Source organism: Tachypleus tridentatus, chromosome 13 (assembly GCF_004210375.1).
Source record: "Tachypleus tridentatus isolate NWPU-2018 chromosome 13, ASM421037v1, whole genome shotgun sequence".
NCBI lineage: Eukaryota > Metazoa > Arthropoda > Merostomata > Xiphosura > Limulidae > Tachypleus > Tachypleus tridentatus.
Window position 1 is genome coordinate 214,770,277 of NC_134837.1, and position 23,635 is coordinate 214,793,911.

Genomic DNA, 23,635 nt, shown 5'->3' on the forward strand with positions numbered 1-23,635 from the left:
AATAAGACAAAAAAAAAGAATGTTCTTTATTAACGAACCTCTATCATGCAAATATAAAGAGTTGAAAACGTTATATTATAAATGTTCTGAATATGCATATCAGCAAGTCACGTGATAGTCCCAGCTGATATATTAATTCGTAATGCAGCTGGATGTACAAAAACTACATTTTGGTTTTTGTAGTGTTTCATACGTAGGTAGTGCCATACCACCGAAAATTGATCGCTTTTGAAAAGATATGTAGTAGCTCATTCTGATGTAAAATATCCACACATACAGGCCGTAAAGATGTTACAGATCGGATATTTAGAATATCCAATACAGCGATATTTATTGTACTTAAACATCAGCTACTACGATCCTCATGGGCGTTCGACGGCTCTCATATGAGGTTCAGAATTCCGATGTCTATAATATTTCAGCAATATAGAGTCCTCTACAATGAGTTGTTTCTCCTTCTGTCGCCATCCTCAGTGTGTACAATGTATACCTGGTCAAATTTGGAAAAAAATTAAACTAATAATATTTAGTTGCAATATGGTGTTTCATATTCTTCAGAAATATTAGGCTAGGGACGGCGCAATGTGAATCTACTCGACAGACACTTTGCAAGAGAAGGGGTTTATCATTTCATTCTGACAGACATACCCAAATATGGATAGAGGATGCCATAAACAGGTGACACATCATGTGTGCTTCAGTTCATTGCTAAAAAAAGAGACAAAAGAAAAACCTACAGTGTACAAGTAATGTAATCTGAGATTTCGTTCAGACTACTTCTGAAAATACCACACTGTAAATAAATAATAAAACGTTATGAAGTAGAAATTGTACATAATAACATGAAAACGTTAAAATGTAATGTAGTGTAGAGGAAGTTGTACACAGTAAAGTGCAATTATATATATATAGATAATAATATATTAGTTTGTTATAATCTAAAAACAAGCCAAAACAAAAATAAATTATAAAATAATAAACAAATAACAAACTAATATTAGTTTGTTATAATCTAAAAACAAGCCAAAACAAAAATAAATTATAAAATAATAAACAAAAATGCTGCACTATCTGAAAAGATCCCAAACTATAATGTGGTTTATAAAATGAACCCTAGGTGCATATATATATAGTGAAGTGAAATTCTACGTACTTGAAGAACTATATACAATATTGAATTGAAAATTGTCCAAGAAATGGATACTAGTGCTAAAGGCGAGTAAATTGATATAAAGAGCATAGGTCATCCATCCCTCCAAGTTCTCCTTGTCACTCCTACTGAGCGCCTCCGGAGTTACCGGGAGCTATCAGTATGTAATATCCATAATCTCATCATTTCCAAACAAAGATTAAAAAATGTCGTTTTTCTTCGTAGCAATCTGTGTACTCTTCAATTTACAAGAACAAATATCTCTTTAGCATGTTTAATGTTTATAGAACAGAAGAAGATATAATTAAATTCCCTTTGTCGCGTCTAACACTGAAAACGAAAGTCATATGGATGAGTCTGGGGAACTCGGACCATTTAGAAAAAGATTTGCAACTATTCATAAACCGGGTAAGGACGACATGTAGACTCTCGGATTTTCCATCTGCGGAAATAAAAATTAATGTCAAATTCTGTTTATATGTTTTGTTTGTATTTTTACGATTTCCAAAGTTACGTTTAAAACCGATTATTCGGGATTTTGAACTAACCTCTATAAAGATGCAAAATATTATCAGGAATGTTGTCACTGTTTAACACCAACTGCTATTATGGACATCGCAATGAATAGTTTTACCTCAATAAAAGTAGTTTTCGTCTTACAGTCGTAAATTCCATAAAACGTCTATAAAATAAATAAATAAAAGGTTTCGTGAAATGACGCTCCTTCATCGTATTACCCATTTTTGACGCAAAATAAAAATTAAACATTTCAAAGTATATAAATCTTCAATCTTTGTGTTCTTTCTTTCAAAATTCCGCACAAATCTAAATAAAAGGCATATAGCTCACGAATTTTGAGACGATAGGCTAAATATAAGAAAGCTGATTCTCCGTGAAAGCTTGTGAAAGCTTATTTCACAAAAAGAAGGTTTCGATACTCGTGGTGAGCAGAACACATTCATTTGTGTAAATTTTTCTTAATAACAAACAAAACAGTACCACAGCATACTCTTGGGCAACTCTTGTTTGCTCTAATAAAGATATTTGTCAATACATCACAGTAGATCTGTAATCCCATAGTTCATAACGTCTTTTTTTATAACATGATACGAACTTTGGAGTCTCGGATCTACCATCCGGGGACACTAACCACTGAGAGACGCCTGGCTATAAATTTCTGGACTAAAACGTTTACTTAAAAACACACCATAAAAAGATGTATAATAATGGGTTTTACTGTAAAAATATTGGAATGTTCAACTTGGACACAAGTATGTTCCAGGTGTACTTAACGAATATGTATTTCGAAATACAAAATTTTATGTTTGTAAATATTTGCTTATAAGAGGTCGTTGACAACAAGTACTGATTAATTTAAATTTTAGTGACACTTAGTTAATATCAGTTATTAACACTACAAAGAAACTAAGCCTTCTGTAATAGAGAAGTCTGAATGACCAATGTTGTGATGGAATATTACAATTAAACTGCGTACAAGTGTATATATTAACCCATTCTTGATCTAATTTCTGCTGTCATGAACGTTGTTGCACCCGTGTGAAAACCTAGAGTTTATACATATTTTACTATAGTGAATGTTATTCTGCCTGTCTTGTGTATATGTAAACCCACTGCTGATATAATTTATATTTTTTAACGTAATTTCTACCTGTGATTATGAATTTTAAAACGTAGCACGGGTTTTACCCATATAATGAAATAAACCAAACATAGCTTCTTCGAAGAGTCCGTTTTTGTGTTTGTGTGTATTCATGTTTTGGGTTCGTTCTTATTTATCATATAGTTTTAACTCTTTCAATTGTTTTGGAAGAGAAAAAATATCCGCCTGTTTACCACATCCATCATTTAATCTATATATTAATCTGTCAGAATTTATTATACTAGTTTAGTTTAAAAATAGAGAGCGTGGACAAACTTTGATTTCATCCTGTTATCCCATCATGCTGAAGTTTGACAAGTTATACCAATACTTTGTGTCAGTGCTTACTGTCTTACTAGTTGGTAAGTGAGGGTCTACAGAGATATTTACTCTGTGAGAAGTTAGTTAAGTTTCATGTGAGTGTTTACAGTCTTGTTATTTGTCAAATTTCTCATTAGTATTCTTATAGGCAGTGTATTATAATAGGAATCTTGTAATTAGTTTTGTATATATATATATTATTTTGTTATGTAATATTATTAACATATTCTGTTGTAAGAATACGGAGTATTTATGTTTATATTCCCTTTATGAGGGCAGATTAATAAAAAAATGTCTGCTGAGTTATAATGTTAGAAATCGTTTGTGTTGCTTTGTGCATGATTAGAAAACAAACAAGCTTTACTAAAAATGTCCAAGATATCATGTTACAAAGTCTAATAATTTAACTTTTTGATTTGCCAGTTTACAGTTATAGACCGAATGAAATTTATGTGCTTTCAGAATTGTCGAGGCTTATGTTAAATTTTACACAAATTAGAACATTTTTAGTAAAAAACAAACACAATTCAAGCTATTTACTGAACACTATACCTCCATGATAATTTGTACATTTAGATATTGTTATACAAAGCTTGTGAACATAGAATCCATAAATAACTTTAGTTTCATAACGTGTATCACATATTGTGGTCAGCAGGAATATTAGTAAAATGTTTTTTTTGACAATCTTATATGTACTCCGCTGGTCAAGCGGTAAGTCTAAGAATTTACAGCGCTAAAATCAAGGGTTTGATTCCCTCGGTGGACTCATCAGATAAACCCATGTGGCTTTGTTACAAGAAAACAAAATATCAAAATCTTATACAGTTATCATTGAAAATCTAACGGCTAATAGAATACCTTATACCAGTTTAACAACATCTAATAAATATTGAATTTAGTGTTTCTGGTATAATGGGGTTCAAAAACCATTGGATTCAAAGAATACAATAAACGTTAATACCAAGTATTTTTCCAGGATCTTCTGACAAATGTTAGAACTTATCATACAAGGAGAACGTTTATAAGTTGCTCCCGTTAAACATTTAACGTAGTGCTGTGCTGTTAGCTATTCAATACATAAGTTATTAAGCATATCATTATTACTTAAACGTAAAATTAAAACAATTTGTAGTAGCCATGTATATGGTTGGTATGTTGAACATTCTAATACTTTGCTTTGAATTGTATTTGTTAGTGGGGTAGAAGTGTTTTTGTATTTTATTGTTTGTCTACATATTCAGGGTTTGTTGTGACTTAGCAATTACCGTACTAGAATGTATCTGCATAAGGCATAATCTTAAATGTGTGAATCCTAACCGACCCGGATATGTGACATCAATTTCTAGTATTTGGTTCGGTTAGTTTTGTATATGTCCAAAGCTACTCCAGGGATATCTGCGCTAACAGTTCACAGTTTAGAGGGAAGGCAGCTAGTCAACACCACCCACCATCAAGTCTTTGACTACTCTCATGTCTGGTTTGGCGCGAGCAACATGTGAAAATTATTTTTTAAGCACTTGTCTGTTAGCTAGATTACATGAAAGATCATTTATGTTGTTGAGCTAGGTGAGCTATCTTTAAAAAACACGAAGAAGGAATAAGCTAGCTTTTGTGTCTTAACAATGAAATGTTCAAAGTGATTGGACGAGATTTTTTGGTTCTTTATACTTGAACACAAAGCTATATAATGAGCTATCAGCCCACCACAGATATCAAAACCCGGCTTCTGTTGTTGCAAATCCAAAAACATACCGCGGTACCACTGAAGGGCTGGACAAGTTTAATAATAATTTGTATTATTCGAAAAGAAGAAAGAAAACTTAAAATTTTCACCTTCACATCGTAGGCTGTTTTATAAATATACACGTAAGAAAGTTTTAATGACACTGTTGTACAAAATTCCATAACTTATTTATGAATATATTTTCTGGAATCCTAGTTACATTTAACCCAGTGATGGGCAAATTTTCCTTAAATAACAAATGTATCTTTCGGAAGTGAAATAGTGTGATTATATATACAACGTATACTGTTGCAGACTGTTACGTAAGTTTAGTGATACTTTGATTTTTATTCAAATGAGGAGAGATAATAGTTCCTTACCTTTTTACTTTAGGCTATACTCTACGTATTTTTCATGTTGATTCCAAACAACTAATGGAAGCTCTAATTTTACCATTGCGAGATAAGTTTTATTTGTTTTAAACCTGTTTCGTCAGGAGCAACATTCATTGCGTCAGCAGACGGCAAGTTGGAGGTTTATTAGGAATCATTGTGGTCTGAGCATTCGAAAGGTGTATTTCTCTTCAGTCTGTTAATTATCTATCGTTTTCAACACGCAATATTTGTGAATAGAGGTTAAGCCTGATAGAAGGTTTTCTGTTAACGCTTTGTAATTTGCAAAAGATCAGAGAAGTTTGAGGCCTTAATCTTAAAACAATTACACATTTATTGGTGTACGATAATGACTTGTAATTATAAAGAAATTTTAATTTAAGATGTTTTTTTAGGTGTCATATATTTTCTTAATATATAAACTCACCTCAGATTTTAGATTTTATGTCTGAGAAATTCTTAAGTCAGTAAAAATGTGTTGTGAATCACGTAGGAAACAATGTTTGGGTCTTTGTAATCGAAGGCTAAATTATTTAAGAAATATTTTGTTTTACCTTTCTACAGAAATCGAGAAGAACAAAACTAAAAAAAAAATTCATTCAAGATGAGAACTGTTAATATCTGGTTAACTCTCTTTCTTTTCTACCTGATGCACATTACAAGAGAGGGTGACTGCACATGTGATAAGACACTGAATCATTTCCTTTTGTTACATTTTCTAACAACTTTTTAAACAGATTTGGATGATATGTGGTATCGTTATGTTAAGATGAAAAGATGTTAAGTGTCTTGATGGAGGTTTGTGTCTGCTCATCAGTTATCCAACTTCACAAGTTCTGTTTCTCCTCTTTCTGTGAAAGAAATAAGTTTTTTATGAAATATTTGGCCATACAGTCAGCTTTTAACCTTGTTACACTTATTTGACTGCTGCTGGTGTCTCCACTGGTGAGAAACTGTTGAAAATACTTAGATATTTTATAATATCAGTTTCACTGTAAGACTGGAACATTTCGCCTATCAGTACAATTCTATAGTATTTATTTTAAATGTAGTTTGCTAAATATTATATTTTCTATGCTTAGTGATCATGGTGAAATACCTAATATTTCAATGGAAAAACTGTTTTTTTTTTAAACATGATATCTCTTTGAACAATTCTAAAAAAAAAAAATTTTAGAGTATGCTGCTTTAAGAAATATTTATACAGTTCGTATACATAGAGTAAAGGTTATTGTGCCTATTTTATCCTGAAACTTGTTTTTATTTTTCATAATTTATTTAGAAGTCGTAAAAGGGAACTTTAAACCCTTTATTTATGTCTGTGTATATTTACGTCCGACTTTCTCCCTGTAAACAAATATTTTATTAACGCTCATAATATATATATATATATACTATAACTTAACACAATTAATTATGTTATTTTCATGTTATCTTCCACAGTAACAGATAATACTCTGGATGGAACACTGATGAAACACCCTTCAAAACCAGAAGTTTACCAAATTATAGATGGGTGTCGACACTGGGTGCCAAATCCTCCCACTTACAACAATCTCTACAAAACCTGGGAATGTATTAAAACGAATGTATTAGTAGAACACATTTGTAATTGTGACTCTCTTTCCAATGGTGCAGAACTTATAAAGGGAAGTGGACCAGCTGTATATTTACTGAGTAATGGAGTGAAAAGACATATTGCTAACCCTGATACTTTCAACGCCTTCTGTTTTGACTGGAACAAAATCAAGACTTATTCAGATATTGCCATCAATAATATTTCGACTGGATCTGTTATAGAACGTTGAATTTTATATTAACTTCATTTTACCACAGACACAGTTGTATTTTATTTTTTCTCATTCTTGAATAAAACATGATTATTTCTCAAATAAATTACAATCGCTTTATAAAAGTCTTTGATTTTTAATACTAGTAGTGACCACATTACAGGTAGTCCATTGTGTAGCTTCATACTTAACAACAAACTAAAAACTATAATTTAAGAACGTTATTTAAAGCAACATTAACCCTTAAACGTTAGCATTTGGTGCTGCTACCTACAACATTCCCGCTGTTTAAAAGCTGTAGCAGCTTCAAGATGATATAATCCTCCACAGATTTGAAATATTAGATCCTGTAATATTAGGATTAACCCAAACATCTGAGGACCAAAAGGGGTCTTGGCATTTTATAATAGATATTGAATTTTTGACAGAATGGAAATAACTTTTTCAAAAATAATTCTAAAACATAACAATTTTATTTCAGAGTTTTCCGATGTGTATTATACCTTAGTCAAAATTCTCGCTGTGTTTTGATCCAGAATTTATAGTTTTAATGTGTGTAGGTTCCTTCATTTCCATTCTTGTACAGTTTGTTTCGCTTTAAATAACATCAGTTTTGTCCAATTGAACTTTCTTTTAGCAACTAAAGCGGTCTTCAACAATGACAGCTAATTTTGTATCAACGAACATTAACCAGTTTCTGGTTGATTATTGCATTTCTTAACATTAGAATCATTATAGGACGAGCTGATGACAAAGTACATTTTCTTTAGTACACATTCCGTGAGGCCCGGCATAGCCAGGTGGTTAAGGCCCTCGACTCGTATTTTGAGGGTCGCGGGCTCTAATTCTCATTAAACCAAACACGCCAGCACTTTCAGTCGTGGGGTCGTAATAATGTAATGGTGAATCCCACTATTCGTTGGTAAAAAAGTATCCCAGGAGTTGGCGGTGGGTGGAGATGACGAGCTGTCTTACCTTTTGTCTTACACTGCTAAACTAGGGACGGCTAGTACAGATAGCTCTCGTGTATAAATAAAAAACAACAACAATAACAAACAAACAGATTCCGAGAGCTAAAATACATTCTAATATAACGCGGAAGTATGGCACATTATAATATCAGTTATGTTCTCCAGTTTATCTTTGTCTATCTCTGGTAGTGCCTCCCAGGTGTAGGCCTCTAGATGTAAGAACAAAAATTGGACTTTCATACTTTGGGTTGGTACACCACAAATAACGAATTGTGTAGCTAAGGAGTTAACAACAATCAAACAATGTTTGATTGTTCACTAGAGCATGGCTTTTTAAATTATGCTCCGCGGAGTATGAAACTGGTATCCAGTGGGTATTGTTAAACATTTTCTTCCTTTCTCGATAATATTTTTTAAATATTATGATTAAGTGAATAATTTTCATAAAAGTAAAAACGCGAAACATGTAGAAAATTTATAAAGACTAATAAACACGTAAGTAAATATCTAGTAAGCCTGGCTAACTAATGAACGGATATTTGCTGTAAAGTTCTTATCAATGCTACAAGTGTAGCTACCAGTTTGGTTGCCAATTTTCTTTTCATTATTTTAAGTCACATAATGAATTCTTTTCTAAAAACTCACCGTTTTTCACACCTAATGTATTTCTAATTAGATCCAATTCACCAAACCAATTTGTTATTTATATTATTTTAGTATGCTTTACATATTTTGTTCGTGATTTATCAAACAATTTGTATATCCAAGTTACCTACATCATAAGTTTTAACAACAGATTAAAGGTCCACACCGACCTTTTTCTTGCAATATAATTGAGATGTAATGATTTAAAATGGTAAACGTCAGCTCTTAAACATGTACTACTTGAAGAACTACTTTGTAGGACTTTCTCATAATGTTTGTTTGTTTTTTGGAATTTCGCACAAAGCTACTCGAGGGCTATCTGCGCTAGCCGTCCCTAATTTAGCAGTGTAAGATTAGAGGGAAGGCAGCTAGTCATCACCACCCACCGCCAACTCTTGGGCTACTCTTTTACCAACGAATAGTGGGATTGACCGTCACATTATACACCCCCACGGCTGGGAGGGCGAGCATGTTTAGCGCGACGCGGGCGCGAACCCGCGAATTACGAGTCGCACGCCTTACGCGCTCGGCCATGCCAGGCCCCTTTCTCATAATACGTTATTCTGTTTCACAATAGTATAAATATAAAAGATAATAAAGTTTTGCGAGTTTAATAAAGAATTATTAAGAGTCTGTTATTTTGAAATTAACAAATAAAGAACTTGTAGAAGTGATTCCAAGAAACGAAAATCGACAACTCCCGGAACAAGATAATTAAATGTATAAGAAATAAAAGAAATATAAGAACACAGATTTTCATTACATTTAAAGTAAAAATCTCAACAAAATAATTCACATCAACTTAGTTCAACAAAAACGACAGAACAGCAGTGCTCACAGACTCCTTCCAAGTCACGTATCCGACTGAAGGTTACATGTAGAAATATTCATCAGTGGAATCTGGTACTTGTCATGTGAGAAGACATTGTCCTTATCTGGAAAAGTCGTATTGGCCATTGATCTCGTGTTCAGATTATCATCTATCCTGACGTTTCACACAACTAGAATTTAGATTGTTAACATTGGAGATCATCGTACCAATAAATTGGTCCTCGGCTAAGAACACGTACTAAAACTAAACTAACCCTGAAATTAATGATAATATTGTTTTTACAAATACAATTCAACTCTCGGTAAAAACATTATAACTTAAATTAAAACATTACAGCCATAACAATGCCTTTTAAAAATGACTCTCTCTTTTGGATCTGAAAATAAATTTATTATTCTTTTTAAGCTAACTGAAACCATCAAACTTTTGAGGATATTTGTTTTTCCTTTGCTTATTCAACTATATCTATTTAGAGGTATTTTGAGATTTAATTTATCAGCTAAAGTACAGTAATTTACATATAAATCTGTTCATGTCGTGTCACTCGTACCTCTATTTATCTGACTACGAGTTTATTGGTCATTCAGTCTATTTTTTTCTATCTGTTTATTGGTCAACATCGTTCTATACATAACTTATTTTTATCATTTCATTCACCTGTCTCTCTCTCTCTGTTATTGATGAAAATTATTAATTATTAAAACGTTCATAAAATATTAAAGAAACAACCTGTACTTTTTGTTACTCAGGAAGCTTACTTAATGCTACCTTAAAGCAACTTATTTAAAGTTCCACCACTCGGAGATAATGTGTACTGCCGTTCTAGTTGGACTGGTGATACTTTTGTTGTTCCTCGAAACGTCTCAAGTTGAAACAAGTACAAAGTTTAACCTGAACCTCTGATAAGTGGATAAATTCACTTTTTATAAAAAATTTCCTCAAGTTCATTAGCCTTTAAAATATTAGGCTTTTTTAATATTTAGATAGACACAAATACATAAAATATTTTACTTCAATATTATTTGAAACAGTATTTAGAAAGTGAATGAAAAAGAAATACAACGTGAGTTTATGTTTAATAATGATAACAGATCATCAAATTGTTTTATCTAACGTGGTTATGAACTATACAATGCGCCCCCAGTGGCTCAGCGATATGACGATAAAAACCGGGTTTCGATCCATTTGGTGGGAAGAGCGCTAATGCCACATTGTGTAGCTTTGTGCTGAATTCAAAGGAACAACAACAGCTATACAATGCGACCTCTATGTATAACGAAATGAAAGTATAATCAAAACGCAGTAAAATGAATGATAAATTGAATTAACTGTATTTAAGAAGTGGCTGTTGTATATGTCGTATTATAATTAATCTCGGACAAGTCTCCAATTTATTATGTTAGGTATTACATTTTGAAACAGCCGGAAATTTTAATTTAGATAGTAATTGAATTTATATATATATATTCAATTTTTGATATTTGCTAACAAGACGGATGCACACAAGTTTCTTTCTTTACACTATTATATTTTAATATTCGAATACCAATACAATTTATACTAACAGTTATTATAAATAATAATTTACATACAAACCTGTTGCAAACTTACAAACCATACAGTCTTTTATCTGATATGGAACTGATTATTTTATCGACGTTTGAAGGGAAGTGAATTAATTCTAGGGTGATAAAAAGGTACAATTTACTTGACAGGGAAGCTATTTAACAGCTTCACTGAGGCCACAATTTTTTTTTCACACACGATAATATTCAATGTCCTCCTAGAAATACTAACTTCTGAAGTTTATTCCCTGAAGTTAAACGATTTGTAATGTTTCAAATCTGTAAGCATTCCTGGTCAAATATTTCTAGTTTTCAATCAATAAGCGTTTATCACAATTACAGCTTGCGAGATTTATAGAATACTAATTGTAGCAAACCAGCAACTTTATTACACTGTCTCGTGTTGTGATTTATAAACTTTAAGGCGAGGTTCTCGAAAGCTCAGTTGGCAACAATGTAAAACACATATAGCATTGTTTTCTTACACTTGTGCATTTTCTTCAAATTTAGAGATAAAGCGGTCCTTTCGCAATACTCATTAAACAGTATAAGTTGCATGCATTTCTAAGTGTATATTAGATTGACACAAACATAGATATCAAAATAAATATTAATTCCTTTACATATACAATAAAAACAGTAAATGGATATATAAACACAGTGGTTCCTAACCTTTTCTATGCCCCGCACCCCTAAAAAATTTAATATGTTCTCGCACCCCTCACAGTAATTATTTATTTAAGAATAAAGGTGAAGGTGGCCAAAACAAATTTTTATAATTAGTTTTTAATAATATATAAACATTTGTTTGTTTGTTTGTTTGGGAATTTCGCACAAAGCTACTCGAGGGCTATCTGTGCTAGCCGTCCCTAATTTAGCAGTGTAAGACTAGAGGGAAGGCAGCTAGTCATCACCACCCACCGCCAACTCTTGGGCTACTCTTTTACCAACGAATAGTGGGATTGACCGTCACATTATACACCCCCACGGCTGGGAGGGCGAGCATGTTTAGCGCGCCGCGGGCGCGAACCCGCGACCCTCGGATTACGAGTCGCACGCCTTACGCGCTAGGCGATGCCGGGCCAATATATAAACAAAAACGAAACATTTGAAAAGGAAAAAATATTACAACAAACTAAACGTTGCATAAACCCTACATGGCCTACAAAAAAATAAATTTTCATCCATGCATGAAATGAAATTTCTTTGAATATGAAATGTTCAAGTGTTCATAAACCAATTTAAATTTAATGACTCTTTTGTTCCTGTTTATTTCTTACGAGATTTTCAAAGCGTGGTTACTTTGTTGTTGATAGCAATCCACAAGTTTGTCTGTGCACCCAAGCGTTTACGTTTCGTGTGTTGTTTGTTTACAGTTGTACATTGACATTTCGGTCTGCGGCGGTGACGGTAGAAACGACAGTTTATTGTAATAAGGTAAAAAGCTACGTCTGTAACAAGAAAAATAAGAAATCAAACTCAAAAGTAACTTTTGAATATGAAGGACATACTATAAACAAAAAAAAATTAAATGTTATCTCGCACTCCTGGTTGGGAACCACTGTATAAACAGAACACCCTCTGATCTTCATATATCGTTATTAATTAATGTAATTTTATGAATATAAAGTAACTTTTTTCTAAAAATTGGGTTTGTATGCTCTCGATGGATAAACACAGATTGTACGTGTGTCGAGCTACTCTTAACAATAAATAAAAATTGTTATACATTTCTCTCAAGGTGAAAATCCTGCCTTTGTTCGTAGTAGTATCACAGTGGTGAATGACAAATTATAGAAAACAAAATAAAGTAAAATTATTACAGAAGATATTTTATAACATTGATGTATTTATAATTATTACTTGTTTGGTCAAATTTCCTTCATCGCATTGTCTCTAAATACCTTTTCATATGCAAGAAGTGCTTTGAAAGTTTCAAAGTCTTTTAAACTATGCTTTCCTTATTATTCAAAACAGATGTTTTTGCAATTTTGTTATTGTTGTAATACAAAATGTACTTGTCCTCCGGCGATAAATGGTAACTTTAGGAACTTAGCATGCAGAAATCCGGGGTTCGATTCCCTGTGCACGATACAGCAGAAAGCTCTACGTGGATTTTCTCTAAATTAACTTTAATTATATCCCTAAATAAATAGTTAGAGGATAGTGCGTACCTCAGTCCTGGCTGTGAACTAGTTATGGCAGAAGTTACATGATATAAAATTTAGTTAACACATATGTTTTTATATTACAATTTACCGAGCGAGAGATTGACTCATAAAGAATGCTTACCTAGAAATCGTTCAAAGTCTCTTACGAAAGTGAAGATATGTGTGTAGATTGAAACTACACTTTTATATAGCACTAGCTGGAGTACCCGTCAGTTAGACGGGTAAAATAAATATTCATTTGTAACAAAGGACAGGAAATTGTACTTCTATATCTTTTAACAAAATAAACATTAAAAGTGCAATGAAAATACATAAAAGTATAGATACAGAAAAAAACATATGGTTTTCAAGAGCTCAGCGACGTACAACATTTGAAGTTTTTCGAAATTTGATGGGTAAGTGCAGAACCCAACACCTATGACCTTCCTCATGTCATCCTGTATCAAAGTTTACTTATATAGATGATATAACTTATTATCATTACAATTATTATTGTTGTGGTATAAACTTCTTACAATAGAAGTCTTCTTAAGTGATCTTTTGAAAAAGGTAAGAGTCTGAGGTATAAGAGGAAAACAAAATTATTTCATTGTGAGAACTGTCTACGTTTGGTTAACCCTTGCTCTTCTCTACCTTGTACACATTACAGGAGGACGTCACAGAGTGCGTGGTGAGAAAACTTTTCATTACGACACTAAATCATGTGACGAAATCAGTAAGGTAACCCATTTAATTCTGTAACAGCTTCAAATAGTGTGTTAAACAGATTTTAATGATTTGGATTTCTTCCAATAAATGCTGTTTATATCTTCTTGTAAAGTAATTAGTCACATTCACAGAATTACCGGTAACTAAGGGTGATATCATTTTGTGTAAGTTGATTTTCTTAATAAGTCTACCTTAACACAATGTTTCATATACTTACAACCAAGTGATTTCTTTATGTTGTTGTAAAGACCATGTGAAATCATAGGTAGTGTATTATAATAGGAATATTGTAATCAGTTTTGTATATATTTTTCTGATGTAATATTATTAACATATATGTTCTACGAATACGATATATTTATGTTTATATTCCTTTTATGAGGACGGATTAATAAAGAAAAAATGTCTGCTGAGTTATACTGTTAGAAACCCTTTGTGTTGATTTGTGCATGATTAGAAAACAAACAAGCTTTACTAAAAATGTCCAAGATATCGTGTTACAAAGTCTAATAACACTGGGGAACACTCATTTTGTTGCATTTAAAAAAAGATCTTTCTATAGTCAATTTGAGTGTGTTGATTTCAAATCTGAGGTCGGTTTTTGTCTGCAAGCTACAGATTTTATGCAATTTGACATTTTTATTTATTTTTTAATTTTTCGTTATGATAGGAAATTATAGGAATAGCTTATCAATTTGTTTGTGTATTTTATTCAGGTAGGAATTTGCGTTTGTAACTTTTGCGTTTGTACACTTCATCTGGACAATCTCGTTTAATGCTCCAGCAGTAGTCAGCCATCATACTTTTGTCCCAGCGCCCTTGGTAGCGTTCTTCCATGACCTTTAGGTCTTGGTGGAATCGTTCTCCTTGTTCGTCACTCACAGCCCCCAGGTTGTCAGGGAACTTATCAAGGTGGCTGTTCAAAAAATGAAGCTTGATGCTCATGTTGCACCCGAGATCACGAAAAGCGAGGAGCATTCTGTTCACAAGTTCACTGTAGTTCTCCGCCTTATTGTTTCCAAGGAAGTTCTGAACGACTGCCACAAAGGATAACCATGCTGCCTTTTCTAAAGCGGTCATCTTAGCAACAAACTGATCATCACATATTGGGGTTCGAATCTGTGGGCCATCAAACACGCCTGCTTTGATTTTCTCAAATGATAACCCTGGTAAAGCTGTGATGATGTGTTGGAAACATTCACCTTCGGTTTCCAGTGCCTTGACAAATTGCTTCATCAAACCTAATTTGATGAGAAGAGGAGGAAAGATGATCTTCTCTCTGCTTACAATTGGGTCTTGTATGATATTTGGCATGTCTGTTTCAAGGGTGTCACGAATAGGCCAGTCCTTCTGGACCCAATGTCTGTCTCGTGCTCGGCTGTCCCACACACAGAGGAAACATGGAAACTTGGTGAAACCTTTCTGTTGTCTAAGAAGAAAGTTGACCATCTTTTAGTCTACACAAATGATCCAATTGTGCTCATGATATTTTAATAAGTCCGTGACCATTCTCATATCATCATAGTCTTCCCGCAAATGCACTGAGTGGCCGACAGGTACTGCTCCATAAACATTCCCATTATGTAAAAAAACACACTTTAGACTGCGTTTTGAACTGTCTAAAAAGAGTCTCCATTCAGCAGGACTATATTAAGGTACACCCAGTTCTTTGAGAAGCCCTTGGATGTCATGGCAGTAAACAAACTGTCTGTCTTCTGAAAAGAAGGTCACAAAAAGCTGGTCACGCTTTCTGAAATATGATACTTTAACAGAGTGATCAACAAGATTTCTGCCTTGTAATATTGATGCCAAAAGCTCTGCTGCTTTCTTTGAAAGACCTAAATCCCGCACTAAATCATTCAGTTCAGCCTGGGGAAGAGGCTTCGGGACGGGGAAAGGTTCAGTGTCTGAAGAACAGTTCTCCGATTGTGTACACTTTTCTGACAATTCACTGTCACAACTGTCTTGTTCGCTTGTATCATGTCCAATGTCTTTATCGTCCAATGAAGGCAAGCCTTTGAAAACTGGAACAGGAACTTCTTCAGAGTGCGGAGCAGGCCGAATAGCTGAGGGAATATTCGGATACGTAATCTTATGTCGGTTTTTCTTCCCAACACCCGTTGTGTATACCATGCAGAAATAACAGTCAATTACATGGTTGGTGGGTTCGCGCCAAATCATTGGAACACCAAAAGGCAGACCATTGCGTTTTCCTTTGGTCCAGTCTCGAAGCATTTCCTCACAATTGTGGCACACAACATGAGGAGCCCATTGCTTGTCTTGATCACCAAGATGAACTTCAAAGTATGCCTTGTAGGCACGCTTGACGAACGAAGATATGTTACGTCTCTGACGATTGAGTGTGTAGCATCCACATATGTAGCAGAAGGCATCAGGCTTGTTTCTGCAATGATATCTATTTTTGGAAGCCATGTTTGATCTGAAACAAAAGAAGAATGATCAAAATATTAGAAGCTATCTATATATATGGACGTGAAAATGCTTATACATGGTTTACACAAGTTCACATTTGTACAATTTCATTAACCTCAAATTGCATACAAACTAGAGCTTGTAGAGAAAAACTAATTTCAGATTTGAAATCAGCGCCTAAAACTCCTTCAGAATCAGTTAAAATATCCAATGCAACTCAAAGTAACTGAAAAAGTGTTCCCCAGTGTAATTTAACTTTTTGATTTACCAGTTCACAGTTATAGACCGAATGAAATTTATGTGCTTTCAGAATTGTCGAGGCTTATGTTAAATTTTACACAAATTAGAACATTATTAGCCGAATAAAACGCAATTCAAGCTATTTACTCAACACTGTACATCTACGATAATTTATACATTTGGATATTGTTATACAAACTTGTGAACATAGAATCCATAAATAACTTTAGTTTCATAACGTGTACCTCATATTGTAGTTGACAGTAATATCAATAAAATGTTGTTATTTTTTTGAAAATATTGTATGTTTCCCGCTGGTCGAGTGGGAAATGTAAGGATTTACAGGGCTAAAATCAAGGGTTCGATTCCCCTCGGTGGACTTCCCCGATGTGGCTTTTCTGCAAGAAAAGAAACAAAACCTTATTGAAAATTGAAAATCTATCGGCTTATAGAATACCTTATACCAGTTCAACAACATCTAATGAATAGCGAATTTGGTCGTTTTAGATATATATAATGGCGTTCAAAAACCACAAGTTCATAGAATACAATAAATGTTCATACTATTCCAGTAAGTACCTTTCAGGATCTTCTGCCGAATATTTTTCAGTTATCATAGAAGGAGAACGTTTAGAAGTTACTCCCGTTAACCATGTAACCTTATTACGTATTTAACACAAACAGATGTTAATGAGTTAATACAGACACGTAATGCTGTTAGCCATTTAGTACATAATGTTATGCTGTTATCCATTCACCACAAGTTGTTGACCATGAAGAGAGGCAAAAGAAGCAGTTGAAAGTTAAATTAACGTCAGCTGGAAAAATTTAAAGTTCCAGTGAGAGACAATGTGTACCATTGCATTACTAGAAACCTCATTTCTTAGTTTCTATACCGTGAAATTTTATTAGGTAATAAGAACTACTGTGTTTGGATATATTGTTGACTGACCCAGACTAAAGAATAAAACAAATGTTAAGAGCTGGATTCAAAATAACAAAAGTTACTTTGAAAACGAAATCCAATTAAACTTTTGGTTAGAACGTCTCTACAGTAAATTAATATTTATTGTTAGTGACGGCATTTAGAATTGTTGATCAAATAAGCAAACAAGAAAACTAAATATGAATAAAACGAAGTTTTTTGTCAGAATGAAAGATAAAATTTTCATACATGTTTCAGACGACTACTTTTGGTAATACAGATCACGTCCCCAACTAAGAGAGCGGTAAATTTACAGATTTACAATACTAAGTCAGGATGTGATTTGTTATCAAAAACAAACAAACAAAACTGGCATCATTAGGGCTAGTTAGTGCAGTGTTAGCTTAGCCAATATTGTAGTCACTAGGCCCGATTGTGGGAACTGTGTTTCTGAAACTAGATGACTGAAATATCTAATAAAATTTTATGTTTTATTTTGCAAAGAAACATTGTTTTTTGTGGTTTAATATAATAGTACAGTGTGCCTAAGATGAAATTGTAAAACCAATTTTAGAAACGCGCACTAACATGAAGAAAAAATAAACCAAAATGAACATATTCCAGATTTCATGGTACGCAGTTTTGTTTTTCTAATGATTTTTATATAACAAGATTATTTTTCATTGAACACTTGAAGCGACTTCGAGAAATATTCTCAGAAGATCTTCAAACATTATTTTCTAACATCCTGCTTGCATTTCTCCAAGCATGGGTCTGTTTCCTTGAGATAATTTATGTTCTTCCCGGAAGTGAACTGTATAATATTATACATATATGTATATCCGGTTTACACTCTTTCCTTTCTCCTTTCGTTGTTCTTGTTCATCACGTAGCCACGTAACTTCAAATGTGGTAAGATATTTTTCCTTTTTACACAAGTGTATGTGAAAAAGTTCGTTAGGTTAACCATTTTTTAAGATATGAAAATTAAGTTAACTATACATATATATAACATAGATTTCTTTTATGTATTCCCTGGTTTCTGTCTTCTTGTTCAGTTATTGTTCATAATTTCAAATATCAAATCTTAAACTGTTGTCTTCTCTACTTGAATCCTAGGCCTACTTTTTCAACAAGTATAATACACCTAAACTGTGATAAACTTACATACACTAATTCTACTACATTTTCAACAAAGTGAATCCCTTAAAAGTAGGTAAAATCCCATTGAATCTGATATTCGTGAATCCTGTTAATTTAATCAATAGTCCACTTTAAGCATGTGTTACTCTAAACATTATGTAGCCACAAGTGAAGAAAATAATATTCTCCTCTGTAAAAGGGCAGTCCACCTATCTTTCTGATTATTCTATTTAATATTTAAATATTTGTTCAATCTTTGTTATCATGATGGTCACATGTTCCTATGTATTCAGAAAGTTTACTCCTTTAGTTGTTAGCCATGTTCTTTTATGTGAATAAAATTATGAGTTAAGAATGTGAATAAATTTGTTAAAATCGTAACTCTTATGGATCACAGAGATAGGATTCACTCTATAAAATTAAGTTATTAAACATATTATTATTATTACTTAAGGTATGTCACTAAATATATTAAAAACGTAAAATTAAAACAATTTGTAGTAGCCATGTATATGGTTGGTATGTTGAACATTCTAATACTCTGCTTTGAGTATTTTTGTATTTTATTGTTTGTCTACATATTCAGGGCTGGTTGTAATTTAGCAATTACCGTACTGGAATGTATCTTCATAAGGCATATTTATAAATGTGTGAACCTTAATCGACCCGGATATGTGACATCAATTACCAGTATTTGGTTTGATTTGTTTTGTATATGTCCAAAATTACTTCAGGGATGTCTGCGCTAACAGTCCACAGTTTATAGGGAGGGCAACTAGTCAACACCACCCACCATCAACTCTTTGACTACTCTTTTACCAAAGAATTGTGGAATTGACCCTTGCTTTGTAACTTCACCAAAGCTGAAATGGCCAGCATATTTCGTAGAATGGGGATTCGACTTTGCGATTATCAAACTCTGATTTGAATGCTGTAGGCCATCCCATGAGGCTTAGAAAAACTGTAACGTCATGTCTTGTTTGGCGCGAGCCACATGTGAAAATTATTTTTTAAACACTTGTCTGTCAGCTGGGTTACATGAAAGGTCATTAATGTTGCTGAACTAGGTGAACTATTCTTAAAAAACGAAGCAAGCACTGAGATAGTTCTTGCATCTTAACAATGAAATGTTCAAGGAGATTGGAAGAGTTTGTTTGGTTGCTTATAGTTAAGCACAAAGCTACAAAATGAGCGATAAGCTCACCACAGATATCGAAACCCGGTTTCTGTTGCAAATCCATTAACACACCGCGGTAACACTGAAGGGCTGGACAAGTTTAGTGATACTTTAGCGTGTTGGAGATTTACAGGGAAACATTGTGGTCTGAGCATTCCTAAAGGCGATTTCCCTTCAGTCTGGTCAATTATCTGTTGTTTTCAACACGCGATATTTGTGAATAGAGGTTGTGTCTGACAGCAAGATTTTTTTGTTAACGCTTCGTAATTTGTAAATGACTTGAGAAGTTTGAGATCTTAATCTTAAAAAATTACATTTATTGGCGAACGATAATGACTTGTAATTGTAAAGAAATTTAATTTAAGATGCTCTTTTTAGGTGTTGTATGTTTTTTAAATAAATAAACGCACCTTACATTATGGATTTTATGTCTGAGAAATTCTTAATTCAGTAAAAATGTACAGTGAATCACGTAGAAAACAATGTTTGAATCTTTGTTATCTAAGGCTAAACTTATTTAAGAAATATTTTGTTTTACCTTTCTACAGAAATAAAAAAGAACTAAACGAAAAAAAAGAAAATTCCTTCAAGATGAGAACTGTTAATATCTGGTTAACTCTTTCTCTTTTCTACCTGATGCACATTACAAGAGAAGGTGACTGCACATGTGGTAAGACACTGAATCATTTCCTTTTGTAACAACGTATTAAACAGATGTGGATAATATGTGGTATAGTTATGTTGTTGTAAAGCCCATAAAAGATGAAACGATGTTAAGTCTCTTGATGGAGATTTGTGTCTCCTCATCAGTTATCCAACTTCACAAGTTCTGTTTCTCCTCTTTCTGTGAAAGAAATAAGTTTTTTATGAAATATTTGGCCATACAATCAGCTTTAACCTTGTTACACTTATTTGACTGCTGCTGGTGTCTCCAGTGGTGATCAACTGTTGAAGAATATTTAGATATTTTATAATATCAGTTTCACTGTAAGACTGGAACAAAGTTTATTGATTTACTCAGTTCATTTATCAGTACAGTTATATGGTATTTATTCTGAATGTAGTTGGATAAATATTACATTTAGTTTGCTAGGTGATCAGGGTGTAATCTCTAATATCTCAATGGAAAACTGTATATTTTTTATATAAGATATCTCTTTGAACAATTCTAAAAAGAAATTTTAGAGTATGTTGCTTTAAGAAACATTTATACAGTTCGTACGTATACACGGAGTAAAGGTTATTGTGCCTATTTCATTTTGAAACTTGGTTTTATTTTTCACAATTTAATTAGAAGTGGTAAAAGGGAACTTTAAACCTTTTATTTATGTCTGTGTATATTTACATCCGACTTTCCCCCTGTAAACAAATATTTTATTAACACTCATAATATATATATATATATATACTATAACTTAACACAATTAATTATGTTATTTTCATGTTATCTTCCACAGTAACAGATAATACTCTGGATGGAACACTGATGAAACACCCTTCAAAACCAGCAGTTTACCAAATTATAGATGGGTGTCGGCACTGGGTGCCAAATCCTCCCACTTACAACAATCTCTACAAAACCTGGAATTGCATTAAAACGAATGTATTAGTAGAACACATTTGTAATTGTGACTCACTTTCCAATGGTGCAGAACTTATAAAGGGAAGTGGACCAGCTGTATATTTACTGAGTAATGGAGTGAAAAGACATATTGCTAACCCTGATACTTTCAACGCCTTCTGTTTTGACTGGAACAAAATCAAGACTTATTCAGATATTGTCATCAACAATATTTCGACTGGATCTGTTATAGAACGTTGAGCTTTATATTAACTTCATTTTACCACAGACACAGTTATATTTTATTTTTTCTCATTCTTGAATAAAACATGATTATTTCTCAAATAAATTACAATCGCTTTATAAAAGTCTTTGATTTCTGATACTAGTAGTGACCACATTACAGGTAGTCCATTGTGTAGCTTCATACTTAAAAACAAACTAAAAACTATAATTTAAGAACGTTATTTAAAGCAACATTAACCCTTAAACGTTAGCATTTGGTGCTGCTACCTACAACATTCCCGCTGTTTGAGGGCTATAGCAGCTTCAAGATGATATAATCCTCCACAGATTTGAAATATTAGGTCTTAATATTAGGATTAACCCAAAAGGGGTCTTTGCATTTTATACTAGATATTGAATTCTTGACAGAATGGAAATAACTTTTTCAAAAATAATTCTAAAACATAACAATTTTATTTCAGAGTTTTCCGATGTGTATTATACCTTAGTCAAAATTCTCGCTGTGTTTTGATCCAGAATTTATAGTTTTAATGTGTGTAGGTTCCTTCATTTCCATTCTTGTACAGTTTGTTTCTCTTTAAATAACATCAGTTTTGTCCAATTGAACTTTTTTTTAGCAACTAAAGCGGTCTTCAACAATCACAGCTGATTTTGTATCAACGAACATTAACCAGTTTCTGGTTGATTATTGCATTTCTCAACATTAGAATCATTATCGGACGAGGTGATGACAAAGTACATTTTCTTTAGTACACATTCCGTGAGGCCAGGCATATCCAGGTGGTTAAGGCCCTCGACTCGTATTTTGAGGGTCGCGGGCTCTAAGTCTCATTAAACCAAACACGCCAGCACTTTCAGTCGTGGGGTCGTAATAATGTAATGGTGAATCCCACTATTCGTTGGTAAAAAAGTATCCAAGAGTTGGCGGTGGGTGGAGATGACGAGCTGTCTTACCTTTTGTCTTACACTGCTAAACTAGGGACGGCTAGTACAGATAGCTCTCGTGTATAAATAAAAAACAACAACAATAACAAACAAACAGATTCCGAGAGCTAAAATACCTTCTAATGTAACGCGGAAATATGACACATTATAATATCAGTGATGTTCTTCAGTTTATCTGTTTTTCTATCTCTAGTAGTGCCTCCCAGGGTAGGCCTCTAGATGTAACAATAAAAATTGGGCTTTCATACCCAGGGTGGGTACACCACAAATAACGAATTGTGTAGCTAAGGAGTTAACAACAATCAATCAATGTTTGATGGTTCATTAGAACATGGTTTTTCAAATTATGCTCCGCGGAGCTCTTGAGCTCCGCCATAGTTACCTGGGGCTCCGTGAGGAAATTTCAAAATGTTAATATTTTTTCCTAAACCTATAAAATTGAAACTGAATACACTGTAGAAAAAAGAACAATATATCTTTAATATAACACATTTAACGCGTATTGAGCCTTTTAATATTTTATTCTCCCTAACGCCAGACGATTTTATTTAGCTTAGGGGAAGTTCTCGCCGTGAAAATGTTAATACAATCTGAAATAGTTCGACCAGTGCACCAACCACTGTTTGCTGGTAGATATGGCACCATCTCGAAATTGCATGCGTCATTGGAGATGGAAGATAGCCTACCAACTTTCGTATGAAACATCGGTCAACCATAGGTAGTGTTGCTAATTGCCTTTTAACAGCCAGCTTTGGATTAACAGCTAAATCTCGAACGAAAATAAACAAAATGAAACATGACGTTATAGCTGATACTTGTCAATATTTGAAACATTGTGATACAATTAGGTGCAGTATGAATTGTTTCAATTTCAAAGTATATTTATATGAAGTATAATTATATTTACGACAATTATAATTGGCAACTGTTACGTTAAGTTAGAATTGTTGTAGTTATGATGTTATGTTTCATTTCGTTTTAGATTTAGACATACGACAGATTTGACTTAATATTTTCTTATTTGCCTTTAAAAT

The 23,635-nt window shown here is 33.2% G+C and overlaps 2 protein-coding genes across 4 annotated transcripts; both read left to right on the plus strand.

Moving 5' to 3' along the window:
* The first annotated feature begins 5,410 nt into the window (after positions 1 to 5,410).
* On the plus strand, positions 5,411 to 7,145 carry LOC143238958 (uncharacterized). Its single transcript, XM_076479633.1, has 3 exons — positions 5,411 to 5,428; positions 5,814 to 5,931; positions 6,692 to 7,145. Exons 2-3 carry the CDS (start codon positions 5,854 to 5,856, stop codon positions 7,055 to 7,057), a joined length of 444 nt encoding a protein of 147 aa, XP_076335748.1. The 5' UTR covers positions 5,411 to 5,428; positions 5,814 to 5,853; the 3' UTR covers positions 7,058 to 7,145.
* An 11,076-nt stretch (positions 7,146 to 18,221) lies between these two features.
* On the plus strand, positions 18,222 to 21,759 carry LOC143240397 (uncharacterized). 3 transcript variants are annotated; one of them, XM_076482743.1, is made up of 3 exons: positions 18,222 to 18,441; positions 20,398 to 20,519; positions 21,307 to 21,759. In XM_076482743.1, exons 2-3 carry the CDS (start codon positions 20,441 to 20,443, stop codon positions 21,669 to 21,671), a joined length of 444 nt encoding a protein of 147 aa, XP_076338858.1. In that variant the 5' UTR covers positions 18,222 to 18,441; positions 20,398 to 20,440; the 3' UTR covers positions 21,672 to 21,759. The 3 variants fall into 3 exon arrangements, with proteins under 3 accessions (XP_076338858.1, XP_076338860.1, XP_076338859.1); XM_076482745.1 differs by lacking the exon at positions 18,222 to 18,441 and adding an exon at positions 18,448 to 18,741; XM_076482744.1 differs by lacking the exon at positions 18,222 to 18,441 and adding an exon at positions 19,693 to 20,075.
* The last annotated feature ends 1,876 nt before the right edge of the window (positions 21,760 to 23,635 follow it).